The sequence below is a fragment of the Anopheles arabiensis genome, chromosome X, assembly GCF_016920715.1.
Source record: "Anopheles arabiensis isolate DONGOLA chromosome X, AaraD3, whole genome shotgun sequence".
Classification (NCBI taxonomy): domain Eukaryota; kingdom Metazoa; phylum Arthropoda; class Insecta; order Diptera; family Culicidae; genus Anopheles; species Anopheles arabiensis.
In genome coordinates, this window is record NC_053519.1 from 14,205,580 (window position 1) to 14,230,122 (window position 24,543).

Sequence of the window (24,543 nt, forward strand, 5' to 3'; positions counted from 1 at the left end):
GCCAGGGGGACGGACTTGCCTGTCTCCTATTTAACCTGGCACTAGAGAGGGCCATCCGCGACTCGAGGGTGGAGACTACGGGAACTATCTTCTATAAGTAAAACACAGATCCTGGCATACGCTGATGATATAGACATCATTGGTCTGCGGCTCTCCTATGTAGCAGAAGCCTACCAAGAGCAGGCGGCAGAGAACTTCGGATTGCAGATACTCGAGGCAAAGACCAAACTGATGGTGGCAACATCAGCGGGCCTTCCAATAAATAATCAGAATCTACGTAGGCGTGACGTACAGATAGGTGAACGCACTTTTGAAGTCGTCCCACAATTCACCTATCTTGGGTCAAAGGTCAGCAATGACAATAGCATGGAAGCTGAGTTGCGCGCAAGGATGGTGCCAACCGGTTATTCTACAGCCTTAAAAATCAGTTCGCCTTAAAGAACCTGTCGCGACGGACGAAGCTGGGACTATATAGTACCTATATAGTTCCGGTACTCACATACGCCTCTGAGACATGGACACTGTCCAAATCTGACGAAACCCTCTTAGCCGCGTTTGAGTGGCAGATGCTCAGAAGGATACTTGGCCCCGTATGGACAATGGAGGAGCCGCTATAATGACGAGCTATACGAGCTGTACGGCGACCTCACTGTCGTACAGCGTATCAAGCTCGCCAGGCTCCGGTGGGCTGGCAATGTTGTACGCATGGAAACGGACGACCCAGCCCGTAAAGTCTTGTTAGGCCGTCCACAAGGACAGAGGAGGCGTGGTAGGACCAAATTGAGGTGGCAAGATGGCGTGGAGGCGTCCGCCATTAAGGCCGGGATAACGGAGAACTGGCAGACGAAGGCGCGAGACCGTGAGCGGTTTCGGACACTCCGAAGGCAGACCAAGACCGCAAAGCGGTTATAGCGCCGGATGAGTAAAGTAAGTAAGTAGTTGAAGTAACTTGTCCATTTGTACGGTTTAAAAGAGGCAATTTTTTGTTTTGAAGAACGCCAAGTACGTTCCAAGCTGTAGACGGCGAACCTTCGAGGGCATCACAGAAATTGCAGGATGGACAACAAGAGGCGAATTCTGTAGGCGATCCCGTACAAAAACATATCTCCAAGACAGCTGGAGTAGCTCAGAAAATCATTTCCCATCGTTTACAATTCCATGTGATCTGACGTCTACAGACGAATGTGAAGTTCTTTCCCACTTGCTGCGAATGCCCAGAGATTCGGCTTCTTCGGACTAGTGTTTGTTCCGGTTGTTCGAGCATCCTTCCGAATCACCAGCACTTCTCAAATTACAATGAAGTCAAAAAATAATTGAGAAATAGGGAAGTGAAAACATGGATGGAAAATAGTTTCAAACCAATTTTAACGCAATTCGTTAATCACTGAATGCGTCCAAGCTGGATAAAAAAACGCTACGAACTTTTTGGTACTCCCAATACTATTCCAATATGTTTCACCGATTGCGCACAGATGGAACATCGGAGAAAGGACTGATAGTGGAGGGTTTTTTTTTTCCTTTTTTTTGCTGGTTCTGCTTTGGACTGCTTTGTTGTTACTATGTTACCCACCTGGCCCTTTTTATCCCACGCTCGCTCAGCTCCACCAGCAAACTATGAGTGTTTGTGTGTGTGTGTGTGTGTTTTTTTTGTTTGTATATTTTTCCGGATGGTTGTTGAATTTTTTAACACCTTTGCCACAAATGATGGAGCAGGTTTTTCGGGAAAATGAGCACGAATGTGTGCCGTCGTCTGTGTTTGTGTATGTGTGTGTGTATGTGTGTCAGTTTTTGGGATTATATTATGTCACGGGCGGTTGGAGCAGGAGCTAGCAGCTTCCCTAGCTGCCCTAGGTAATGGTGAGCCCGGGCGCCAGGTCGGGAAAAGGAGACACGGGATTGCTTCTGCTACATTGCCACAGCTCGAAACAAAGGGCCCGCCACTGCTTCGGTAGGATTTCATCACAGCATAATGCGATGCATGGTTGCGTGCGTGTGTGTGTGTGTGTGTGTGTGTGTGTTTGATTTCATTCCAGATCCCTCGACTCCCACCGAGATCCGGATGCGAGAATGGACCTTTGGCGCTGTCTTTTGTTTGTTTGTTTGTTTTCTATTTCCCCATCGGTTGCCGTTTTGCTCGTTGCTTCGCCGTAATCCATTCCATCCGGAATACGCGCAATGCGAAATAATTGATACGATTTGCCCGTGCCCCACTGCAGAAGCATTTTTGGCAAGCTCTTTGCATTTGTGTGTGTGTGTTTGTGTGTGTGCAATAAACCGTCGACAGCTTGCGAGCCTGATGATGGCGCACTTTGTAACCGTGCTCCACGCACGCAACCCACGCGCAGATGGCGCCCTTCCCCGGTTTCAAATGGAGAATCTTGTGCATTCCGCTTCTACTCACCTCCCCCCCCCCAATTCCCTTCATCGCCCACTCGCTCAGTAACATATTCTACGTAATGTGATTGCGAACAGCCAATACGATCGTTAAAAACCGGCCCACGGTACCGCTCCAAAGAACCACCAGGCTGCTCCATCCACGAAATTCGCGCCTGTGCCTGTGCGGGAAATTTATTGCGCCAGAATAAATGCTGACTTGCCCACAAATTGCTGCCTCCCCCTTCCGAAAGCCCCCTTCCCCTCCCCCTTGAACAGCGTCCAACAAGTTGCGGTACGGCGCAGTGGCAAAGCCAGTGGCCTTCGCCAGTTGTAAAGTGTGGAAGTCCTTTTTTTCTTTCTTTTGGCGTTGTTTGCTTGCCAGTGCCGGTTGTACTGTGGGGGGGGGGTGCTGGCGAATGTACGTCAGTTGCCCTCCCCCCCCCCCCAGCAGCCAAAATTGCAAACAAACGGCCCTGCCCCGTGGACGTTTACGCCCCAAAAACAACGAGCAACAGTGGGCTGCCGCGTGCGGCTGCCAGGCACCGGCCAGACAAGACAGTGGCACCGAACCGTTGGAAACCTTCCGCCACCTTTGTGTGTGTGTGTGTGTTTGTGTGTGTCTCCAAAATGAAAAGTTAGTGTAAACTGTTGCGTAATGCCGTGTTCCGTGCAAGGGACGACCGTATACACGCGGCTGGTTGCGCGCGGCACTGTACTCTGTGGCGTATAAAATAAATATGTCAATTCCCGCCCTCCCGCCAGCGTCGGTGACGTGCCAAGCCCCTTCCCCTCACCCACGCGAAGGGAGTGTCCCCGAAGTAGCTTAATCCTGGAGCAGTGGCGGGCGCTCTAACAGACTCCCCGCACCGCGAGCGGGCAATGATGTTCATCACGCTCATCATAATGGTACATATCTCAGTCAAACCACACGCCTTCGGGAAAGAGCTGAGGCACGCTGGCGGGGATGCGGGTTGTTTGTGGACGTGAGCATGAGGCTTTGTTGCGTTATTTTAAAAGTTGTTTAAAGAGTTTCACCACATCTTCCGGGCGAGTTTACACGCTTCCAGCGGTGCTTACCTTACGAGATTTCGGGCTGAGGGTGGAATTTCTTGAGAACAAACGGAAGCCTCCACACACACCCACACAGAAGACGTCCTTTTTGAGGGGGGGGAAACCCGCCCCCATTTGGAGACATTTAAAGTCCGAATGCAAACCCGTGTGCTGCGGTGGCCGAAGCCGTTTGCTGTAGACTCTAGAGCGGTCACCACGCCAGACCAAAGTGCCTCCGAAAAATGGGGGGGGGGGGTTGTTGCCGCACGACTTACGACTGTTTGCTTATTTGCTCCCCTCGGGGCGGGGTGGCCCTTTTGTCAGCTTTTTGTGTTGGGTTTGGAACTTTACCCAGTTGCAAGGAGCGCTGCTTGCTGCCCTGTAAGAGCTTCATGTTCTTGGGAGGATATCGCGCAAAGGAGCGGCTTTACAGGTTTTTCCAGGGGTTTTCGTAGCTGTGGGACAATTCCTGGACTCTTTCTTATGGGAAGTGTACTTTGTATGCTGGAAATTGGACTCTAAAGCAGCCTTGTTGGACAAATCTAATAGGAATTTCCAAGGAGCCTGTTCGAAAAGGGTACCGTTGAGTTCAATTTCCATTATATAATCTTACCTTCCAATAAGAAAGAGGCAATAATGTATCCCACAGCTATGAGAACGCCTGGAACTCCTATGAGAACTCCTGGAAAACCCTGTTAACGAAGGACACCGATCGCCAACTTTAACTGCACTACTCCAGCCATCATCCAGCCTCATGGAACAGTTCAGTTGAAGTTTTGCTTTTGGGACGTTGGAGTAATGTTCGCGCGTGCAGTTTGCAAACCTGCCAGCAGCAACTTGTCACTTTGTCGTGTGCGAGTTTTCCCAACCTCCTCCTGATGGACTTACACAGGCACAGACATACAGACACATTGATGAGCTTACTGTCGAACACGTTTGTTCTTCCACAGCGTAACCGGCAAAAGCGAGTGTGTGTGTGTGTGTGTGTGTGTGTGTGTGTGTGTGTGTGTGTGCAAAGTTTTTGGCAACTTTTACTCGAATGTGCTACCACCCTACCTGCTCCCGGGGATCTCCAAACCTCATCCAATCCGCTACAACTCCAACACCCCTTGGCATGGGGATGTAATCGGAGCTGGGAAATACTCAGCTTTTCGTTTATCCGAACAAACAGGTACACGCGCGTGTGGTTGTATGTGTGTTGAATTACCTTTTTTCTTCTCCCTCATCCTCAAGCTCCCAAAAACCCGCCTTTCAACGCTTTCCGCCCGGGTTCTAGGTTCTAGGGCGCCCATACATTCTTGGCGGGCGCATTCAGTTTTTAGGGCCCCAACATCTTCCGGGGGAGAGTGAAAGCGGCATCTCTGGATGTTGGTGTATCACTGTTTTTTTCCAAACCCCCCTCCAACGGACTGTAGTTGCTCTACTGCTAAGAAACGCAAGCGGAGATGCCTGGGCCTAGGGTGCGTCCGATAAAGCGGAGGGACTGGCAGAAAAAGGTCTACACTTTCACTTCCACTAATGGGCTGCAAAGCGTCCAACCCAGAGGTGCCCCTTTCAGTTTATGGGCCTGGGCATTATTACCGAAACCTGAAGCGGGCGGGACAGGAAGAGGCATTTCCGCTACACCCTATCTGCGTGCGTGTGTGCGAAGGGGCAGTTTTGCGATGGGTTTTCGGATCAGGTTGATAGGAAAGGGAAGGCACAATTCTGCCCACTTTTGTTCCGCACGCAACGGCACGGAAATTGGTGAGGAATTTATGCACACAAGCACACTCCCCACTTCCTGAAGTCTTGTTTTTTTGTTTGTTTGGTGTTCAACTCCACTACCCCACTGTGTGCGTGTGCTAGCGGTAAATACACACGGGAGCAGTCGGACAACTCCAGCGAGACGCGAACGCCCGGCGAAGATATGGAGGTGCATGCGATCTAGAGTTTGTTGCACGGCGGGCCACCGTTGCTGAACTGTCAAATGACACACGCATTGGCACTACGTACCTCGACTAGCAACGTCCGTGTGGGTTTGCCTTAATTTGGTGAGCTTTCAATGGCTAGAGCAGCAAATATTCTTTATTTTTAAACCAGGCTCTCAACCCTGTCTACTTGATGGGGGCAGATGCTTCCTGCGCACATGAAGCGTCGGTGCTCCGATGCTCCACTTCGAAGTTGTGCAATCTTCTTTTTTTTTATGCACGTCGAACATCCAACATTCTTGAGCACGTTATGCAAGCACGCAAGTCTCCGGGCCCGCTGGAGCGTTTGCGTAACGAATTTCCGCCACCTCGACAACACACTCATCGATCACCGTGCATGCTTGTGGTGAAAAGTGTTGTCTGGAAAAAAGAAAGACCGTGCGAGGGAAGTTTTCATCACACCGCGAGCTACGGACGAGTGTACCTTACGAAGAGGTAAAGAAAAGGCTCCGTGTGGCGCGCGCGCGTGTGTTCGAGGGCTGTACAAGTACGTGCAATATGACTTAATTTACAACCTTCCGCAGTGGATGGGGGGGGGAGGCACGGACACTGGCGTGGAGGCGGCAGCGACACGGATTCTGCGACAGTTTTGCCGCCCGCTGACCGTGCCGCACTGCCGCACACAACAATGGGCCGAGCGTGCTTGGAAGCTTGTCGCAGCAAAGAATCAGAACTCCCCACTATCTTTACCCTATCTAATTTCGTACCAGCACGCTCTCATCACTCATCGCGCACAATGAGGTGTTGCCCTCCAGCATCCTGCAGCAGTTGTCAAGGGATGGGGGGGGGGGATGGGAAGCACAAACACCGGCGCTTGATGGATGGCGTATGATTGAGCGTGTCCTGGGCGGGTCGTAGCAATGGGGCAGGACAGAAGCTGGGCTCGAGTTTCGAAGACGCGGAACACATTACCAGGGGTTTGATGTTTATCTTCGTCGATGACCCGAAGCATTAAAGCACGTCACAATAGCGGGCTTCCGTGGCAGGGCGGGTAGATGCGCGGGGATTTGTTTTGGGAAGAATTTACAGGGTGTAGCAGAGACTTTGCTTCAAATCCTAGTTTTCATAGCATCTTTTTAAAATCAATTTCGTTGATATCTTCATTCAAAGCAGCCTCGAGAAGACGTCAGGCGCTAGAACATGCCGTGAAATGAAGCTCTCGGTAGTATGCATTACAGGATCCATATCTTTAAAGTATGTCCAAAACATCCTAACATTATAAACGTCCTAAAGGCATCATCATCTACCAGAGGACATCAAAACCCATCATGTAGTTGGATTTCAGGTTGATTTGGATGCTCCATCCAATGTCATATGTACTTGGATGCTCCATCCAATAGTAGGACAACGTTTTGATCAAAACTGAACTACATAATACTCACAGAATCATTTGTATATTCGGAACATTGATAAGTACGTTGATATCTCCCACACATGATAAGATATTTAGTAGGAAATCCTATACCACATCATATCCAGAACCATTTCAACTATTAATAATTCAATAAAAAGGTGTTTTGTTGGTATACAGCCTGTTTGGCTGAGGTTGACCTGTCATATATCCGAACAATAGTATAACCATGTGTACTTTCTTTCTCCAAACAGGTCTTTTTTGAAGTTCGTTTCGACAAACCTTAGAATTAGATCAAAAACATAGACCGTTGGGAGTTTCTTTATGGAATACATTGAATTACCATACATTTTTGATTGGCTTGGATTGATCAGATTTGGGCCGCTTGAGTGTCCCATTACATCGTAGTTCCTCCCCGTAAGGACTACCCAGTAGGACACTTTTTGGGGTCTAAACACATTTCAGCCTCTCACAAAACTTCAAACAAAAACTTTTGGACATAAAGCAAGTGTGGTTTCTTTGGCGCATACTTTAACCAAAATGGAGTAGAAAAAACATTGCTTTCTATCATGTTTGGTATCTTTTAAAGTAATCAAACACAGTGACAACATCCTCCAAAACTGTCCCAAGCGGTTGAAGTTTAAAGCTTTCCAAACTTTTTCACCTCCACACCCTGTACAGAGCCGCAGCGAGCTACGGTTCTACGGTTTGATGCGCGAAACCAGCCCAGGGGAATGGAAGAACAGCCCAGCTCGGCTCGTGCAATAGTTTCGGCGCTTTCCCCACTGCGGGGTGGGGCGGTTTTTTTTTTGTTTGGAAGCGCCACATCTCGGTGCGCCTTCCCATGAAACCCCCAAAAAGGTGAAAGCGCGTCACTAGATAGTGAAGGTTATTTATTGTTGACATTAGATGATAATTGAATTTCATTTTCCTTCCCAAAAACCAGCCCAGCGAGCATGAACGAGCGCTGACCCGGGGAAAAGTGGGAAAGTTTGTGCGGCTGTAGTTGGCGGTGGGTGGGGGGGGGGGAGGGTGAACCCTGCGACGGTTCGATTTATCGCACAAATCCCCTGGACCACAGTGTCACCCCCATGGACCAGAAGGGCTGTAAATTTAATACCGCTTAAATTAATGACCTTTCCGGTGTGCGGGAAAGCAGGCAACCACGGGTCCTTTTTACCTTCGCCAAAAATACTCCCAGCCCTAGCTCCAATGCCGTACCGCGCCATAACCGTCACGGGTCACGGGCTGTTGTCCTTTCGCAGCCTGGGAGAGCGCCGGGTTTTTGTTCTGTGTCAACAAATTATTGCGCCCTAAACGGCCGGAGTGGAAGCTTCCAGCTTGATTTATAATCGGATCGGAGCTGCCGGTGCCTCGGTAGCAGCGAGGCGATACAGGTTCCGCCAGGACTTTTCGGCACCGGTTAGGTTTTGGAGTACGCTAGCTTTGTACTTCGATCATGTTACGACATCGTTCGTTGAGGACCAGCAATTCGGAAAGCTTTTTTGTTCGCGTTCGCTTGGCAGCAGGCACACTGGCAATAGTTTAATGTTTTCCACCGCTGGGCTGCATCGGCGGGCTGCCCAAAGACCTGCGCGACCTTCAAACCATCGCTTGGAGCGTGGCGGCGGAAAATGTCGCACACCGAACGATGGACGCGCACACTGGATGTTAAACGTCGTGACGTTGCTCGCATAAATCATCCCAATCAGCCCCGGGAGGTGGGCGAACTTTGTGAAACGAAGGAAGGAAGGAAGGAAGGGGGGGAGGAAAGAGAGGGAGAAATGAATATTGATGGAGACATAAATTAGCATCGGCGAACGAGCAGGGCTTGGTGCGGAGGCCTAACCTAAGGTAAAACCAAGATGGCAAGATGAAGTAGTCACTGTACAGCGGTTGCCGCCCCTGAATAATGTCGGATGCCTTCATTTACCCACCGAAAAGGCACGCTTGATTGAACACGCACGCACACACGCTACGCACACCTCATGGGGACGGCGTGGTCACCATGCAGCTAATGGAAGAAGGTGGGCGTCTGCGGCCAGCTGTCGCCGTACGGGCGGCCGCACTCGCGCCACTGCCCGCGCTAGGTGGTCGGCGTTTCCGGCGTGGAGGAAAGGTTGTTGTCGGAGGTGGAGAGCGGCCGGCACAGCCCGATCCGGGCCGGCCCGAGCGGTATGCCCTTGAGTATGCTGACCGCCTGGTCGAGCGTCGCGTTCTGCAGGCTGTGCCCGTTGACCGAGACGAGCCGATCGCCGGGAAAGATGAAGTTGGTCGTCTCGGCCGACCCGCCCGGTATCAGCCCGCGCACCACAATCACCGTGCCGTCCGTGTCGAGCGGATCCTGGTAGTCCAGTATGGAGAAGCCGAAGCCCCGCTCCGTCTTCTCGATGTCGCAGTAGAGCACCTCGTGCGTCCAGAGCGCCAGCCCGGACACCTGCTCGACCGACTTCGACCGCTGCTGGTCGGTGAGCGTGGCGGTGCTGGACGTGTAGAGCGAGCTTTCCGACTGCGCCTTCGTCAGGATGCCCTGCAGGCTCTGCAGGCTCTGCAGCCCGCCCGCCAGCAGGCTGCGCGCCTCGAACGCTTCCGCGTTGCGCGACGTGTTGATCACAGTCGGGGGCGAGCTGCCCCGCGCACAGATGACGCGGACCTGGGCCGGCAGCTCCTTCAGTATCTTCACCACCTCGATGTGCTTCAGCCCCTGCAGCCGGTGCTCGTTCACCTGCAGCAGCTCGTCGCCCGGCTTCAGCTGGCCGTCCCGCCCGACCGGCCCGTCCTCCAGGATCGAGCGGATGTAGTGGTGCGGCCGCACCTCGACCCCGCCCTCCACCTCGACCGTGCCCTCCAGGCTGATGCCGAGCCCGGCCAGCTTGCGGATGTCCGCCACCACGATCTGGCTGTGCGGGACCTCGCGCGACCACCGCTGCACGATCGGGTCGCCGGGTTCGTCGCCTGCGCTGCGGCCGCGCGCCGTTCGCGTATCACAGCTGTCACTGTCGCCGGTCGGGGGTGAGGTGCGGATCGGCGGCGGTGGCAAACCCATCGTCCCGTTCGCGTACCGCGCTCCTGCCTGCTCCCCCCCATCCACCTCCTCCTCCTGCTCCAGCTCGGCGTGCGGTTCGTCGTCTAGCAGGAGCAGCTCGTCGCCGGACGCCCCCTCGGTTCCGTTTTCCAGCGCGAACACGCTCGAATCGAACGTCGTGCCCGACTCGAGCTCCGGCTCGATGCCGCCACACTCGTACCCCCCGCACTCGGTCAGTATCGAGTCGGCGTCGGACCGGGCCGGACAGATGGAGAGCGTCGTCGCCGACGGCGACTGGACGATCGAGCAGCGCTGCGACTGGCACTGGGACGCACAGTGCGACAGCGTCTGCGAGTGGGACAGCACCATGCCGACCAGGTCGCCCCCGCTGCCCGCCCGGCCCGGCTGGTGCGCCGTGCCGTTGCTGCGGCCCGCCCGCTCGTCGTGGCACGCCGCCGCCGCCGCAGCGCCACCGCCGGGCGGCCCGCTGCACTGCCCGCTGCCCGGCACCGTCGGCACCATCGGGTCGATGAGGGCCACCTGCAGATGCTCGTACTTGCGGCCGCGCAGAAACCGCTCCAGCGTCAGCCGCACCGCAATGTCCGTGTTGCGCAGTATCTCGACCGCCTGGTGGTTGGTGACGCCCGCCAGCGACCGATGGTCGACCGCCACGATCCGGTCGTTGATGGCGATCTTGCCGCTCATCTCGGCCGCGCTGCCCTCGATGATGCTCTTCACGAAGATGCCGGACAGGTCCTCCTCCTCGCAGACGTACCCCGCGACGGTGATGCCGAGCCCGTACACGTTCTTGCGCAGCTCCACCTCGTACGTTTCCGTTTCGGGCGTGTCGGGCGGGCCGCACACCGACTGGGGCGACTGGGGCGTACCGAGCGGGGCGGGCGGCAGCGGCCCGACCACCTCCAGCGGCAGCCCGTCGACGCCCGACGCCTCCGCTAGCAGGGCCGCCGGACAGTGCAGTGCGTGCGGGGGCAGGGCGGGCAGCGCGATCGAGGTGGGTGAGATGAGCGCCAGCGGGCCGCCGTTGGACGTGTCGAGCGGGCCGCCGCCGTTCAGACTGCTGTTGTTTACCGCGACCACCTCGATGTGGGTGGGACAGAGCCCCGCCCCGTCCGGCTGGCCAGCGTTGGTCGGGGCCGTCGTCGCCGCCAGCAGCCCGAGCGTACCGAGCGTGCCGGGGCCGGCCGGCTGCAGGAAGGCACCGGACGTGTAGCCGGACGTTTGCAGCAGCGTCCGGTCGAGCTCGTCCGGATCGGTGAGCATCTTGGTCGGGATGATGGGCGCATGGCTGGCCAGCGCCTGGTAGTCGGGCGAGGTCGGCTCGACCGGCCGCGCCACGATCAGGCGCACCTGCTGGCCGGACTGGCGCAGCACGGTCGCGACCTGCTCCGAGCTGAAGCCGCGCAGGTTCACGTCCCCGATCTGCAGCACGTGGTCGCCGCTCTGCAGCCGGCCGTCCCGCTCGGCCACCGAGCCCGGTATGAGCGCCTTGATGACGACGCCCGTGCTGCGGCCCCCGACCAGCATGAAGCCGAGCCCGTTGCCATCGTTGATCAGGTCGATGATCTCCACCTGGGACCACTCCGTGCTGAGCACCATCGCACTAGCACGCGGCGTCGTCGTCCGCCTGCTCGTCGCGTTCCGGACCCTGTCCGCTCGTCGCTGGCTGGCCTGGCTGTGACTGCGGTAAGTACTGCTGCTGATGCTGCTGCTGCTGCTGGTGCCCCGTTCGGATGTTCATAATTCGCCAACCTGCACACACACGCACACACGGATGGTACAAAAAGGGATGAGAGAGAGAGAGAGAGAGGGAGGCTTGAGTTCGGTTTTTGTTTGCAGCCGCTTTTCCCGCCGGAAATGTCCCCAAACGGACGGTTAGCAGCAGCAAACAAACAAACAAACACAAAGAAAGCAGCACTTGGCAAAGCTATTTCAAGTTAATCGTTATGGAAATGCTGCTGTCCTGCTCTTCTTTTTATACATCCCTCTCTAGTGATGTGCTCTTTGGAGCGCACCTACGACTCCGATCCGACTCCGGCAAAATCACAGTCGAAGTCGTCCGGAGTCGATCGGAGTCGTTCGGAGTCGGAGTCGTCTAGAGTCGATGTGAGTCTACCAGAAACGGAGTTGGTTGAAGTCAACAGGAGCTGTCCGGTGCAATGTGTTGGCGATCAGGCATTACATTTCGTTATCCGGCTACCAAACTACCCAAGGAACATTTTATATCTTATCATAGTTTTAACGATGTTGCTAAGGTTACTACATTATTTCTTCCTTTTTCAGTTGAATGTCGTTCATGACCTAATAATACTATGACAAAACTCATTTAAGACTGAAAAGGCCCACCTGCAGAACTCTGTTAAGACTGCTAGTTAAAACCATTTCTAGACCTTTAAGATGAGAGGCGCAAATAAACTCTTAAAAGTACAGCAAATTGCAATGGATACGTTCTTGAGACGGCAGTGAAGCATCGAATATGAAGTCATAATGAAGATTGAGAATTATTTGAGCATTATTATGTTGTCTTGAATATATTTTCTGATGTATTTGCTCGCGTATGAGCAGAAATTCATGCCAAGAAAATTTCACTGTTGAAATGCATTATATTAATTTGAAAAACATCAAATCGCTTTTATAAAATGCATCTTTTTAGTTAAAAATACATTATTTAAAAAATACAAATTTGTTTATAACGCCCACAATTTGCACCAAAAGCTTTGTCAAACTAAACATGACGTGAAAAGCGTTCTAAAAATTGCCCTTTTTTCTCGTTGTCATGTAAGCTATGAATTTGCTTATCAAAATATCAATATGGCTGACACACAAATCAACAATCATATGAATAAAAATGGACTCCATTAGATTAAGATCAGAAGGACCATCCTGATCACAAGTTCAGACAATTTGTAATGCAATATCTGTGGCTAAGATCGATTTAACCAGCATGTAGATTTATATCTTATCATCTCTGATAAGGTATAGGACGTGCTTAAGAATACATTTACGAAGTCATACAAAAATCGAAAATAGCAGGGGCGTAGGCGCGCTCACTCATAACATGATCCCGATGTTCAGATCATATAGCGGAGCTGAGAGTTTTGCTGCGCTTATCGACAGGTGGAGTAGGGGAAAGCGGGGCAAAATGGGCATGTGAGGCAAAATGGGCATGTGGGGCAAAATGGGTACCCTCTATTTAATCATTATTTCACTATAAAGATACTTTCCAATGCTCAAAATGTATTCATTAGAGTGTTCTATGAACACCATGTAAGTTTCATAACCATTGCATAACAAACAACCAAGAAAAATGCAGAATAAGGTTTGGTAGCAAATTGATGTAATTTTTGCCACTTCGAAAATAAGCTTAATTTAGTGTCACAGGGATGCGTTGAAGTTTTACATGGTATACTTTTAAAGATATGATATTTCTTTACAATTTTTCTGAAGAAAATAAGGCGATTGAATACGTATTTTTTACTAATATAACGAAAAATACAAAATTGCTTCACGTGGGGCAAAAGGGGCAGTTACGCTTGGGGCAAAATGGGCATATGCTCTTGACATATGGCGCTTGGAGAGGCTATGGTGTTGTAGGGGAAAGCGGGGCAAAATGGGCATGTTAAGCAGTTTACTGAATATTCCTTTGAATATGCCACAAAACACAATTTTTCTTTCATTATTGTATGCCTCCACCATTTATCTATGGATTAAAATTGCCACATAGAATGAAAACAACTTAAAAACATGAAAATAATGTAAAATAAAAGTTGATGTTTTACGAGAAGCTATTTTGACACGCGGGGTAAAATGGGCATAGCCCTGGGGCAAACTGGGCATATGTAAACAAACTGTGAAACGTCAAAACACTGGGGCAATATGGGCCACAACAACTGCGCTTAGGTAATGGTCTATGCTTTTGCGCACGTTTCGTGAAATGTATTTTTCGTTCTATCTTTTGATTTGCTGGTCAGAAAAGCCCTTAAAATTCTTCCAAAAATATGTTATCAAAATTATAACTGTTTTTACACGTTTAAATCTACAAAATCGAATGTTTTGAAGCTTCGCCTGTTATCATTATTGAGGCGACAAATACAACACCATAGCCTCACCAAGCGCCGTATGTCAAAAGCATCTGCCCATTTTGCCCCAAGAGTAACTGCCCATTTAGCCCCACGTGTAGCATTTTTGTATTTTTTGTTATATTAGTAAAAATACGAATTCAATCGCCATGATTGCTTAAGACAAATTGTAAAGAAATATCATATCTTTAAAAATATATCATTAAAAACTTCAACGCATCCCTGTGGCACACGTTTAAGCTTATTTTCGAAGTGGCAAAAATTACATCAATATGCTGCAAAACCTTATTTTGCATTTTTCTTAGTTATTTGTTATGTAAGGGTTATGAAACTTACATGGTGTTCATAGAACACTCTAATGAATACATTTTGAGCATTGGAAAGTATCTTTGTAGTCAAATAATGCTTAAATAGAGGGTGCCCATTTTGCCCCACATGCCCATTTTGCCCCGCTTTCCCCTATTTGTCGCCACAATAATGATAACAGACACAGCTTCAAAATATTCGATTTTGTAGATTTAAACGTGTAACAACTGTTTTAATTTAGATAGCATATTTTAGGAAGAATTTTAAGGGCTTTCCTGAGCAACGAAACAAAAGATATGACGAAAATAAATTTCACGAAACGTGCGCAAAAGCATAGACCATTGCCTAAGTGGAGTTGTTGTGGCCCATATTGCCCCAGTGTTTTGACGTTTCACAATATGTTTACATATGCCCATTTTGTCCCGAATGTCAAAATAGCTCTTCGTAAAACGTCAACATTTATTTTACAGTTTTTACATGTTTTTAAGTTATTTTCATTCTAGGTGGCAATTTTAATCTATAGATAAATAGTGGAGGCATACAATAATGAAAGAAAAATTGTGTTTTGTGGCATATTCAAAGGAATATTCAGTAAACTGCTTAACATGCCCATTTTGCCCCGCTTTCCCCTAAGTGAGTTAGTGTCTTCAATTTAATTGCTCCATTCCTTTCGGCGGTGGAAGTGGGCAGGACGTGGACTTTAGTGTGTAGTGTACCTCCCTTGGAACCTTCCTCTTGAAGGCGAGAACTTGGATACTGAGAATTGATGAATGCATTACTGTTGCCACTTGGAGGTGTTCCGTATGGTTGTGATGCATATACTCCCGATATACCTGCACTTTTCTTGGACTTGGAACCAATTATTTTATTATTTATTATTATTATTTCAACCAATTAAGAGCCTTCCGCGTAACGAGTTTTTCGCATATCGAGGGAGTCATTGGAACGGATTCTACTTGTTATGAGGGGTTCCACTGTTTAACGAATTCACCCCAGGTTACATTCTGCTGGATTTCTGGTTACACAGGTATTCAGGGAAACGAAATAGCAGACCAAATAGTCAACGCAGGACGCTTCCAAAACACTCTTCCGTGCCTGAGAACCATCAAGACCACAACACCACCATGGAGAGACCATCCATCACACCAAGTCCAGAGAATTCTATCACGGCTTCACGGATTATTGCAAAAATCCAGCCCACCACTATGCAGTTTCTGTGGCGTTGACATCATGTTTTAACCGAATGCCATGGATATGCTATGAAACGCCATCCTCTCACCAGACAGCGATTGCCAGCGTAAACTTTTGTTTTTTTTTTCGTATTACTAATCTTTATAAAGAACTCTAGCCATAACCATATTTATAACAGACAATAAAATCAACGGATAGCTTTAAGTAACCCGAGACTACCCGATATAAGGTAACTGCAAGCCGCAAATGGCTTGCAAAGAAGAATGTTAGATTTTAAGCTTATAATTAATCCACCGATTGAAAGAGGCGAATGAGGCCAATTGGCTTAAAGTCTCAATAAAAAAAAAACATTTCGTTGTGGTTTTTTCTTTCACTTTCCGCGTGCACTTCGTCTGTATACCTGACTCCGTGTATGCCTGACTCCGTCCGACTCCGACGACTCCAACTCAAATCGATTCCGGACGACTCCGAATGACTCCGACGACTCCGAACGATTCCGAACGACTCCGGACGACTCCAGATGACTCCGGACGACCCCGACTCCAGAAAACTCCGGATGACTTCGGCTTCCAACGACTCCGGACAACTCCGGGCGTTTCCAGACGATTCCTCAACGACTCCAGATAATGCTGGTCGGACCTTCCGCAGTCGGATCCGAAATTATGGGAGTCGGATCGGAATCGACTCCACACTTTTACCAACTTCACCCATCCCTCTCTTCCTTCTCCCCCCAAATAGATACGGCTCTGAGATACGGTGAAGTTTCGGTACGAAAAAGTTGGAGCTTGCGGAAAAATCGGGCGTGCAGCTGTTGCTAGCGGAGCATTTGCAGCCTCCGCATGCCATCTGTCTCTCTTCCCCATTACTTACCCGCGCGTCGAATGTCCTGCAGTGGTTGAAAGTGCGGTCGCAATCCAATCCGGTGTCCTTAGTGTGTGTGTGTGTGTTTTTTTCCTTCGGTTTACACAATTTGTGACACTTTTTTTTACTTTTTGCTTTTGTTGCTTCCCTCTCCTGCCACACTTGTTTACTTTGAGCCCGAAATGATAACACCAGTGAGCAACAGCGGGTGTAGGGCCCAACCTCTCTCTTCAGGGGACTGATGGGACTTTAATTTTCTTTTCTTCACTGCTGTAGTTGGGACACCGTTTTTTGTGTCTTTTTTTGTTGGACACCGTTCACACATTCACACACACAAACACACACACAAACACACGTTAATGATGGTGCTGTATCGCTGCCGACGCGCGGGGCTACACGGCGCCACACTCACTAGTGCCACAGGGAGATCAGATGGCGTGGCAACGTCCATAAGCCTGTCACTCGCACCCGTTCCAAGCGTTCCATCGTGGGCTGCACCGCTGCAACAAGCGTCCCGGTATCCTTGCCATGGTCGGGTGCTTCGAGGCTGCCCCAAACCAAGCCGGCCGTGTGTGTTGAGTTTGATTTTGAGGTTGATTGGTGCCGCTCGAAGGAGGAGTGCGAGCGTTTTTATCTTTTTTTTTTATTTATTATTTTCGGCTACACACATAGACAGAAATACACCAAAAAAACAGAGTTGATAGACAGTGGTACGGGTACTGAAATGCTATTTTGTTTGATATGGCGCACTTGAGGTTTGGGGGAGGGAGACGAGTGTCCCGCCAGTGTGTGTTTGTTCAGATCGCGCGTTCGTCGCCAGTGGGCAAACTACCCGCACCCGGTCGGGATGATCGGGAGCTGTGCTGAGGTGTCTTCCGCCGTTCAACACGCTCTGCGGCACACGATTAGACGACCGGTGGGAGTGGGTGGGTTAGGGTTTTGGTGGTGTGGAGATCATTCGTAGTTGAAACGGTGCTGTTACGAAATTAGCAGCTCGGTTTAAATGGCGGGGGGGGGGGGGGCAAAGGTTCTCCGATATGCAAATGTTTTCCCACCCACCCGGGTTGGCTCGGGTCCCACCCAACCCCCACCGAAAAGGTCACTTGTGGTTGCACACGTGTGTGTGTGTGTGTATGTTTTTGAATGCTCGAGCTGCCGTGTTTTCTTTGCTTGTGAGAGGTGGTGTGGTTGAGGGGGTGGGAGGGGGTGGAAAAGCGGTGGGAAAAGTGGAGGGTGTGCTCGGTTGGATTGAACCCATTTCCGGGGTGGCAAACCCGGATGGTGGTGTGGCATGCGTGGTGTGTGTGATGTGTATGTGTGTATGTGTGTGTGTGATAGGTCAGTGGGAACTTGGTGAATGATTTAGGGTGTAAAAATTTCATTGCCTCAGGTGCATAATAATTACTCGGGATTTGGTGGAAAGCGCGTGGCAATGGGTGTGTGTGTGTGAGAGAGAGGTAAAAGAAAGAGAAATAAAAAAGAAAGACAAAGAGAGAGAGAGAGAGAGAGAGAGAGAGAAAAGAGTCAGTGTATGGAGTATTTTTGACATTTAGCCCAATGTCTGGCACCGTTTTGCTGCACTTGTAGAACACACTGCCCTTTTGTGGAAGAGGACTGAGCAGGTCCTTGGGGAAGGAGGGGTAGAGCAAGGAAGCTAGAAACACACGCTTTTCAAACACACAGAGTCCACCCGTGCCGTTTCGGCTGCACTTCGGTTCGGAAAAACAACACCCACATATGTTGATGCACCCGCGAGTCACCGAATCGTTTTATGGAGGTGGAGGAGGGGGAAGGAGGAAAACTGGCACCACACCAGCCGTCCCTCACGAAGCTTTCACTGTAGCGGCCAATACTAACACCTTGGCTAGTCACCTTTCCCCGTTTTGGAAGCTAAACTCTCTTCCTCCCCCCAAAGGTCCGTTCGCGTACTGTGTGGATTGATTTTGATTTGATTTTCTTTTTGTTATTTGCTCCTCACGTTTTTCACACACACGTTTCCCCCCCACACACACACACACACACCTACACGAGTCCTCCGTACACTACCCCCTCCCGCACCGACCAGCGAGTGTTACAAACAACAAACAAAACGAGAACGAGCGCAACGAGAACGCGAACGCGAAGGCAACCGTACTGTGGGAAAGCTTCGATTGATCTAACCCTGCACCCCGCAAACTCGGTTTTCCCCATTTCCCGTTTGCGGGGAGGGGAGAAGAGGAGAGGATGCTAACGAAGAGGATCGTACCGTGTCGGTCCTCGGTGTCGGGCCTGGACCGTCGCTTGGGTCCCGTCTTTCCAGCACTTTCCAGCAGTTCGAATCGAAAACTGTGACAGCGGGCACGATGATGCAGGGAAAAACGGCGTTCGGCCTTAACGCGTCACCGTAAACGTCCTTCTGCTGTACTCCAACCCCCTCCCTTCCGCCTCCTTAGTCGGGCTTGGTAGTGAGATAAACACACTCACACACACACACACGAGCACAGAGACGCACTGGCTGGCTGGTGTGACAGTGCGCGCACATGCTCAGTAGCGTTTTCGAGCAGCGTGTGTGACGGCGATGACAGCGCCTTCACTCCGAATGGGAAGTTATGGAAGCGGATCGAGCTACATTTGCTTGCATTTAAATTTGTAATACAGATAAAGGGAAAATTGCTTAAGAACAGATTAACAATACAGGAAGATTAGTATCTCGTGCAGCAAAATCGACTCAATAGTTTCCTGTTCTGTTCGTTGCGTCTTCAGAATCTTCTCCTCGTTTACAACTCGTTTCTTTGTACCATAATAACTGCGTACCATAATCTTTGCTGTTGTGTTGGGTGTATTTTAAAACTCAAATAGAACACTTAATTCCGTTACTGTAACTGCTCCAAACTACAATCAGGTTTAAGGTAAATTATTGCTGGAGATGAAAGAAAACATGTGTTTGCTAAATAAAACTCATTTACAGAATCGTACAATCAATCGTTTATCGTAATTGATTAATCATGAATGGTTAATGATTTGTTGGGTATCATTGTTGTGCAGAGTAAGCTTATTGTATGCTATAAAAACAAAAGAGACAAATCCAGGTCCAAATGAAGTAAGTTAGGTAAACTTATTGAACTTAATAAACAAATGGCTTTTTTTAAGAAAATTGGGAAATAAAACATTTTAGCGGGGAATCGAACCCAATATTCTTGTGCGCGTCGTCTTGCTGATCTCATTAACGTCATGCCCTACTCGTGCTGCTAACACGGCAGATATCTGATTCATTCACATAAGCTCATTATTTGAAACGGTTCTGTGTGGAAAAAGGTGGATGGACTTAACAATTCAATTTACTGCTTTGTAACAATAGCTTCAACTATTGCTAATAGTACCATTTCTTTTTTGTCCAATACCATCTCTTCATTGACTTCAAAGCTGCATATGATTGCATAGCCAGACCAAAACTATTCGACGCTTTGAGCTCTTTGGGAATCCCGGCCAAACCGATAAGGCTAGTAAAAATGACTATGGCCAACGTCACTTGCTAGGGGAAGGTGGATGGAAAACTCTCAGGGCCTTTTGTTACCACCATAAGTTCTGCGTCAGGAGATGGGCTTGCCTGTCTCTTAATCAACTTGGCTAGAGAGAGCCATAGCATATCTGCTATACAGAACATATTATACTACACACTATCAGCTATAGACACATTGTAACACACTTGGAAAGCTAAACCACACCATTGTAACACATTCATTATAACACATTCAGTAAATCAGATCATTCCATAGCAACACACCCGGAAGAGTTCAGGCCGTCCATTCAAACAAATAACAGATGAGACACACTTATCAGAACCAACCGAAACGTACAACATAAGCAGAAACAGTTTAAGCATTATAACCCAAAGCAGGAACAGTATATGCATTAAACCCAAAACAGGAACTTAGTGACAATAACCATCGTTCTTGTCAAGAAAAGACAAACGCAACTAGCTGAGTGCAAAGAATAACTTTCCAACATACAACCCGGAACCAAATGTACGAAGCCCTTAACTTCATTTGAGTATAAATAAAACCAACTCCGATGATGGCAGATCAGATTCGTTCGGGCTGTCAAGAGGACTATGCCCATCCAACATCTATCGACTTCTTATTTAAAGAGTTTAGTTATGTCTCCCTACCCAAGGTAAGGCCTCTAAACTCCAACGTTTCCAGTAAGGGAAACCTCTTAAAGGTTTCTATGATCGCCTAGACGATCAAGTGTCGAAAGTCTGCTACGAAACAGTATCCTCCTCAGCTCTGCTTAATTCGGCAAACGATGACCTTCCTTAACGATGTTTGAAGGCCACCCTGGCCAACGCTAGTTCAAAGGTACTACATGGCAACTGTCCCAAAATCGAACATACCGTGACTATCTCAAAACATACCACAACTCGTGGGTGGAGACTTCGCGAATCATCTTCTATAAATCAACCCAGATCCTGGCATACGCTGATGATACAAACGTCATTGGTCTGCGGCTCTCCTATGTAGTTGAACCTACCAAGGGCTCGAGGAGGCGGCTGAGAACCTCGGATTGCAGAATAACGAGGCAAAGAGCAAACTGATGATGGCAATATCAGCTACCCTACCAACAACAAATATAAACTTACGTAAGCGTGACGTACAGATATCAAAGATCATCTCGGGTCAAAGGTCAGCAACGACAATAGCATTGTAGTTGTGTTGCGGGCAAGGACGCTGGCTGACAACGGGTCTTTTTACTGATTTCTGAGAAATCAGGTCACCTCAAAGAACCTATCGCGACGGACGAATCAAGCTCGCCAGGCTCCGGTGGGCTGGCCATGTTGTACGCATGATAACGGACCACCCTTCCCGTAATATCATTTTAGGCCGTCCACAATGAAAGAAGAGGCGTGGTAGGCCTAAATTCAGGTGGCAAGACGGTGTAGAGGCGTCCGTCATTAAGTTCGGGATAAGGGGTTAGCAGAAAAAGGCGCGAGACCGTGAGCGGTTTCGAATACTCTTGAGGCAGGCCAAGAACTTGTCCATAGAGGACCACCTGGCGAATCAGTGTGCAGTATATCTCATATTTTGTGTGTTATCAAAGTCTTTTGGATCTCGTAACTACATCTCATAGCTACATCTCCAATTCCTAAGGAGTGAATTTCAGCGACTCAATTGAATGACTCTTAATACTGGATCCATCATATTTTTTTAACAAATTTCATCTCTTGGTCTCTTGTGTACTGTACTGCTTTTTATCTCAAAACATTGTACTTTATTATAAGTTTCAAACATTCTGCTCTGATCTTATTCAAGACATTCACAAGAATCTAAAGTTTAACAAATTTGAAAACTTTATTGTTAAATATGTGCGATTTCGAGAAAATCTCATCACATCGTCGCGTGATCTCGCACGCACTACTATTTTAAGACGGAAATTGGTTTGCGCTCTAATCGAAAAATGAGGAAACTAAACTCCTTCCCCAATAGGGTAGCCGTTTTATTTATCTTTTCCTCAACAACATTAATCACTGAAAACCCCACCCGCCCCGAACGGCTTTATCTGGGTTAAATGAAACAATTTAAATGTATTCCCAATAATACAAAAAAAAACCTTCCCCAGCTGCCTCAACTCAACAAGAACCAATCACGAGAAAAAGCGAAGCGCAAAATTGCTGTTATCAGGCGTACAGGCCAGATTGATGGTCACCGATACGCTAGCCCTTGTACGCCGTGTTAGGTTAATAGGTTACGACTCCGGGCGTGTACCGTACGGTATCATTTCGCGTACAACAACGCAGCAGCGACTAACCCTATTTCCCTTTTAGGTTTTGCCTTTCCTTCCATGTTCTTCCACTTCGCTAAACTGCGGATGCAAAACTGCGTAACAAAAGTGCGGTTAAGAGCGGGCACTTATCACAGTCAGCGGCACTGACATGATTTCGGCGTTCGGCTTTTGCCTGCCTCCTCCTTCCCCTCCGCCACAGTAACGTTCCCGGGCAACCTGTCGGAATATAACGGCCACGCGCCACAGCTGCCTTTTTCCGCACGGCAGAGTTTGTCTGTCCACACGATGGCGCGTGGGGAGGAAACGCAGCTGATCGTTATTACCGCCATCGCTGCTGTGTGTTTGTTTTGGTAGGAAAATTAGTTCCACTCCAGTATCCTCAGCACGGTTCTTATCAACCCCGCCCAGTTCAAGGTGCCGACAAGCGGAGCGATCGGGAGTTTCAAGTCCACGGTGAGCGATGTGCAAAATACGCGATCATCGTACGCGTGCACTTTCACCTACCTTGGCTGTAACCTAAATAAAACCAACACACAAACACACCCGCCAGCGTGACCAGACAACGAGGGAGGAAGATACCGTTTGCTGCTTTTGTTGCCGTCGATTTCGTATTCAGGGTGCATCCTGATGAGGGATCCCTTTCACGAAATTTGTGCCGGTCGCGTACGTGCCGCTGCAAAGCGGACAAGGCACTGCATTCAAATGTAACTCACGCGGATGCGCTGGCTGCGTTAATTTGGATGTCAACTTCCGGAATTCCAAGCGTTCACTGGCCGCTGCAAAACAACACATAGTCAAACCGCAAGGAATCCGTACGTGCCCAGAACGTGCAATCCAAAGAGAAACGAACATTACCCTTTCTGCCGATCCGGACACGGTGGTGAAAATAAATAGCATGCCAGCGAGATTCGCGCGTGCAAGACATTAATATTGCCATAATACAATCAGGGCGAACGATGAGACATAGAGATCCACCGCACCGCGAAGAGTTTTGATATGATTCTTATCACTATTCACTTTTTTGTGATTGCATCCATTCAATCCCAAAATGAAGAATCACAGAGAATAATAAAGTTGAATTCGACTAGAGTTAGTTCGTAGTCATCTCAGAGAGTGAGTGATTTAGACACAAAAAGAGTGGTTCACTATTCGACACTAGTGTTGGGTAAATCTGATTCAGATTCATGAATCTGAAAGAATCTTTGAAATGACTCAATGAATCAATGAAGTGATGGGACCATGTATTGAATTGCCTTGTTCTCGCCGACAATTAAGTTACGAGAGCCAAGAGGTCTCGAAGGCGCGTAGATATGGATCTTTTCTAGTAAACACGGGACGTCTAATTAGTTTTTTTTTTATATATTTTGGCTACAAATACACATTGGTTAACCTTAAAACGGTGTTCGAGCGTCTGTACGCCAAGCAGAAGGCAACGCGAGCGATAATTTGGCATGGTTTTAAGTCCCCTGAATTGGTCGCATTTTAAAGCAAGTCTGGTAAACTTCCGTTGTATTGCTTCTATTCTGTTAATCATCGTAGTGCAATTGGGGAACCAAAGCATTGGGCAATACTCCACGCACGAGCGCACAAGACCAGTAAACAGCGACTTAAGACATAAGACATCATTACATTCACGGAATTGTCGAAAGATAAAACATAGCATCTTGTATGCCTTAATATGTAAACGGAAATTTAAAGTAGAGTCTAGTGTAACACCTAGATCACAAACTTCCTGGCGACAATCTAACACACTGCCTAACAACGAATAATTATACTTGATAGTTTTTTTAAGTCTATGAAACCTAATAATGAAACATTTTTCAAGGGCTAAGTCTAGATCATTTTTTAGACACCAAGTACCAAACTCATTTATAATATTTTGAAGGATGATGCAATCGTTAGGACTCTTACCCGGTAAAGAGAGTTTGATGTCGTCAGCATACATTAAACAAGTATCAGGCGGCACACAATAAGTTGAATCATTAATAAATATAATAAATATTTATCTTTCATCCTTTACAGATTCGTGAATCTTTAAAGATTCGTGAATCTTTGAAGATCCGTAAGTCTTCATATATTTACGATTCCTCGGAGTTTCATGAATGTTTGGAGATTCGAGATTCGAATCACTCATCGCTTAAGATTCATATGAGTGAATCTCGACGAAAGATTCATGAAACCCAACACTAGTCGGCTCGGAGTGACTGAGTGAACAGTGAGTCGCAGAGAATGAGTCGCTATTTGTCAAAGAGAGTGAAAGAGTTCAATTGCAAAAATAGTGAGTCATCGGTCGTCACAGAGAGTGGGCTAATTGAGTCACAAAATACTAGAAAATGATGTATGCTTTGGATTACACATACAAAGTGTGTCTTTAAAGCGTGATTCAAAGATTCAAATCGCTATAACCACTCTTCTGCGATGATTCAAATCACTAACTCGGAGCCTCACGTGCATCGGTGTGCATCTTCACTTCCGGATGTAGCATCTTCCAGCCATCTCTCTCGTTTTTTTTTTGTTTTTTCCCCATCGTTTAATGGCAAACAATCCTCCCCATCG

At 48.6% G+C, this 24,543-nt stretch overlaps 1 protein-coding gene across 2 annotated transcripts; it reads right to left on the minus strand.

Annotated features, from left to right (window-relative positions):
- Window positions 1-4,495: 4,495 nt before the first annotated feature.
- On the minus strand, window positions 4,496-18,582 carry LOC120906395 (patj homolog). 2 transcript variants are annotated; one of them, XM_040318019.1, is made up of 3 exons: window positions 18,473-18,582; window positions 16,237-16,887; window positions 4,496-11,542 (listed from the first exon to the last, which is right to left on the minus strand). In XM_040318019.1, exon 3 carries the CDS (start codon window positions 11,387-11,389, stop codon window positions 8,834-8,836), a length of 2,556 nt encoding a protein of 851 aa, XP_040173953.1. In that variant the 5' UTR covers window positions 11,390-11,542; window positions 16,237-16,887; window positions 18,473-18,582; the 3' UTR covers window positions 4,496-8,833. The 2 variants fall into 2 exon arrangements, with proteins under 2 accessions (XP_040173953.1, XP_040173954.1); XM_040318020.1 differs by lacking the exon at window positions 18,473-18,582 and adding an exon at window positions 18,290-18,410.
- Between the last annotated feature and the right edge of the window lie 5,961 nt (window positions 18,583-24,543).

What these genes read in the sequence shown, in the direction of transcription:
- LOC120906395 (XM_040318019.1), bottom strand. Translation starts at nt 11,389, where the DNA reads ATGGTGCTCAGCACGGAGTGGTCCCAGGTGGAGATCATCGACCTGATC.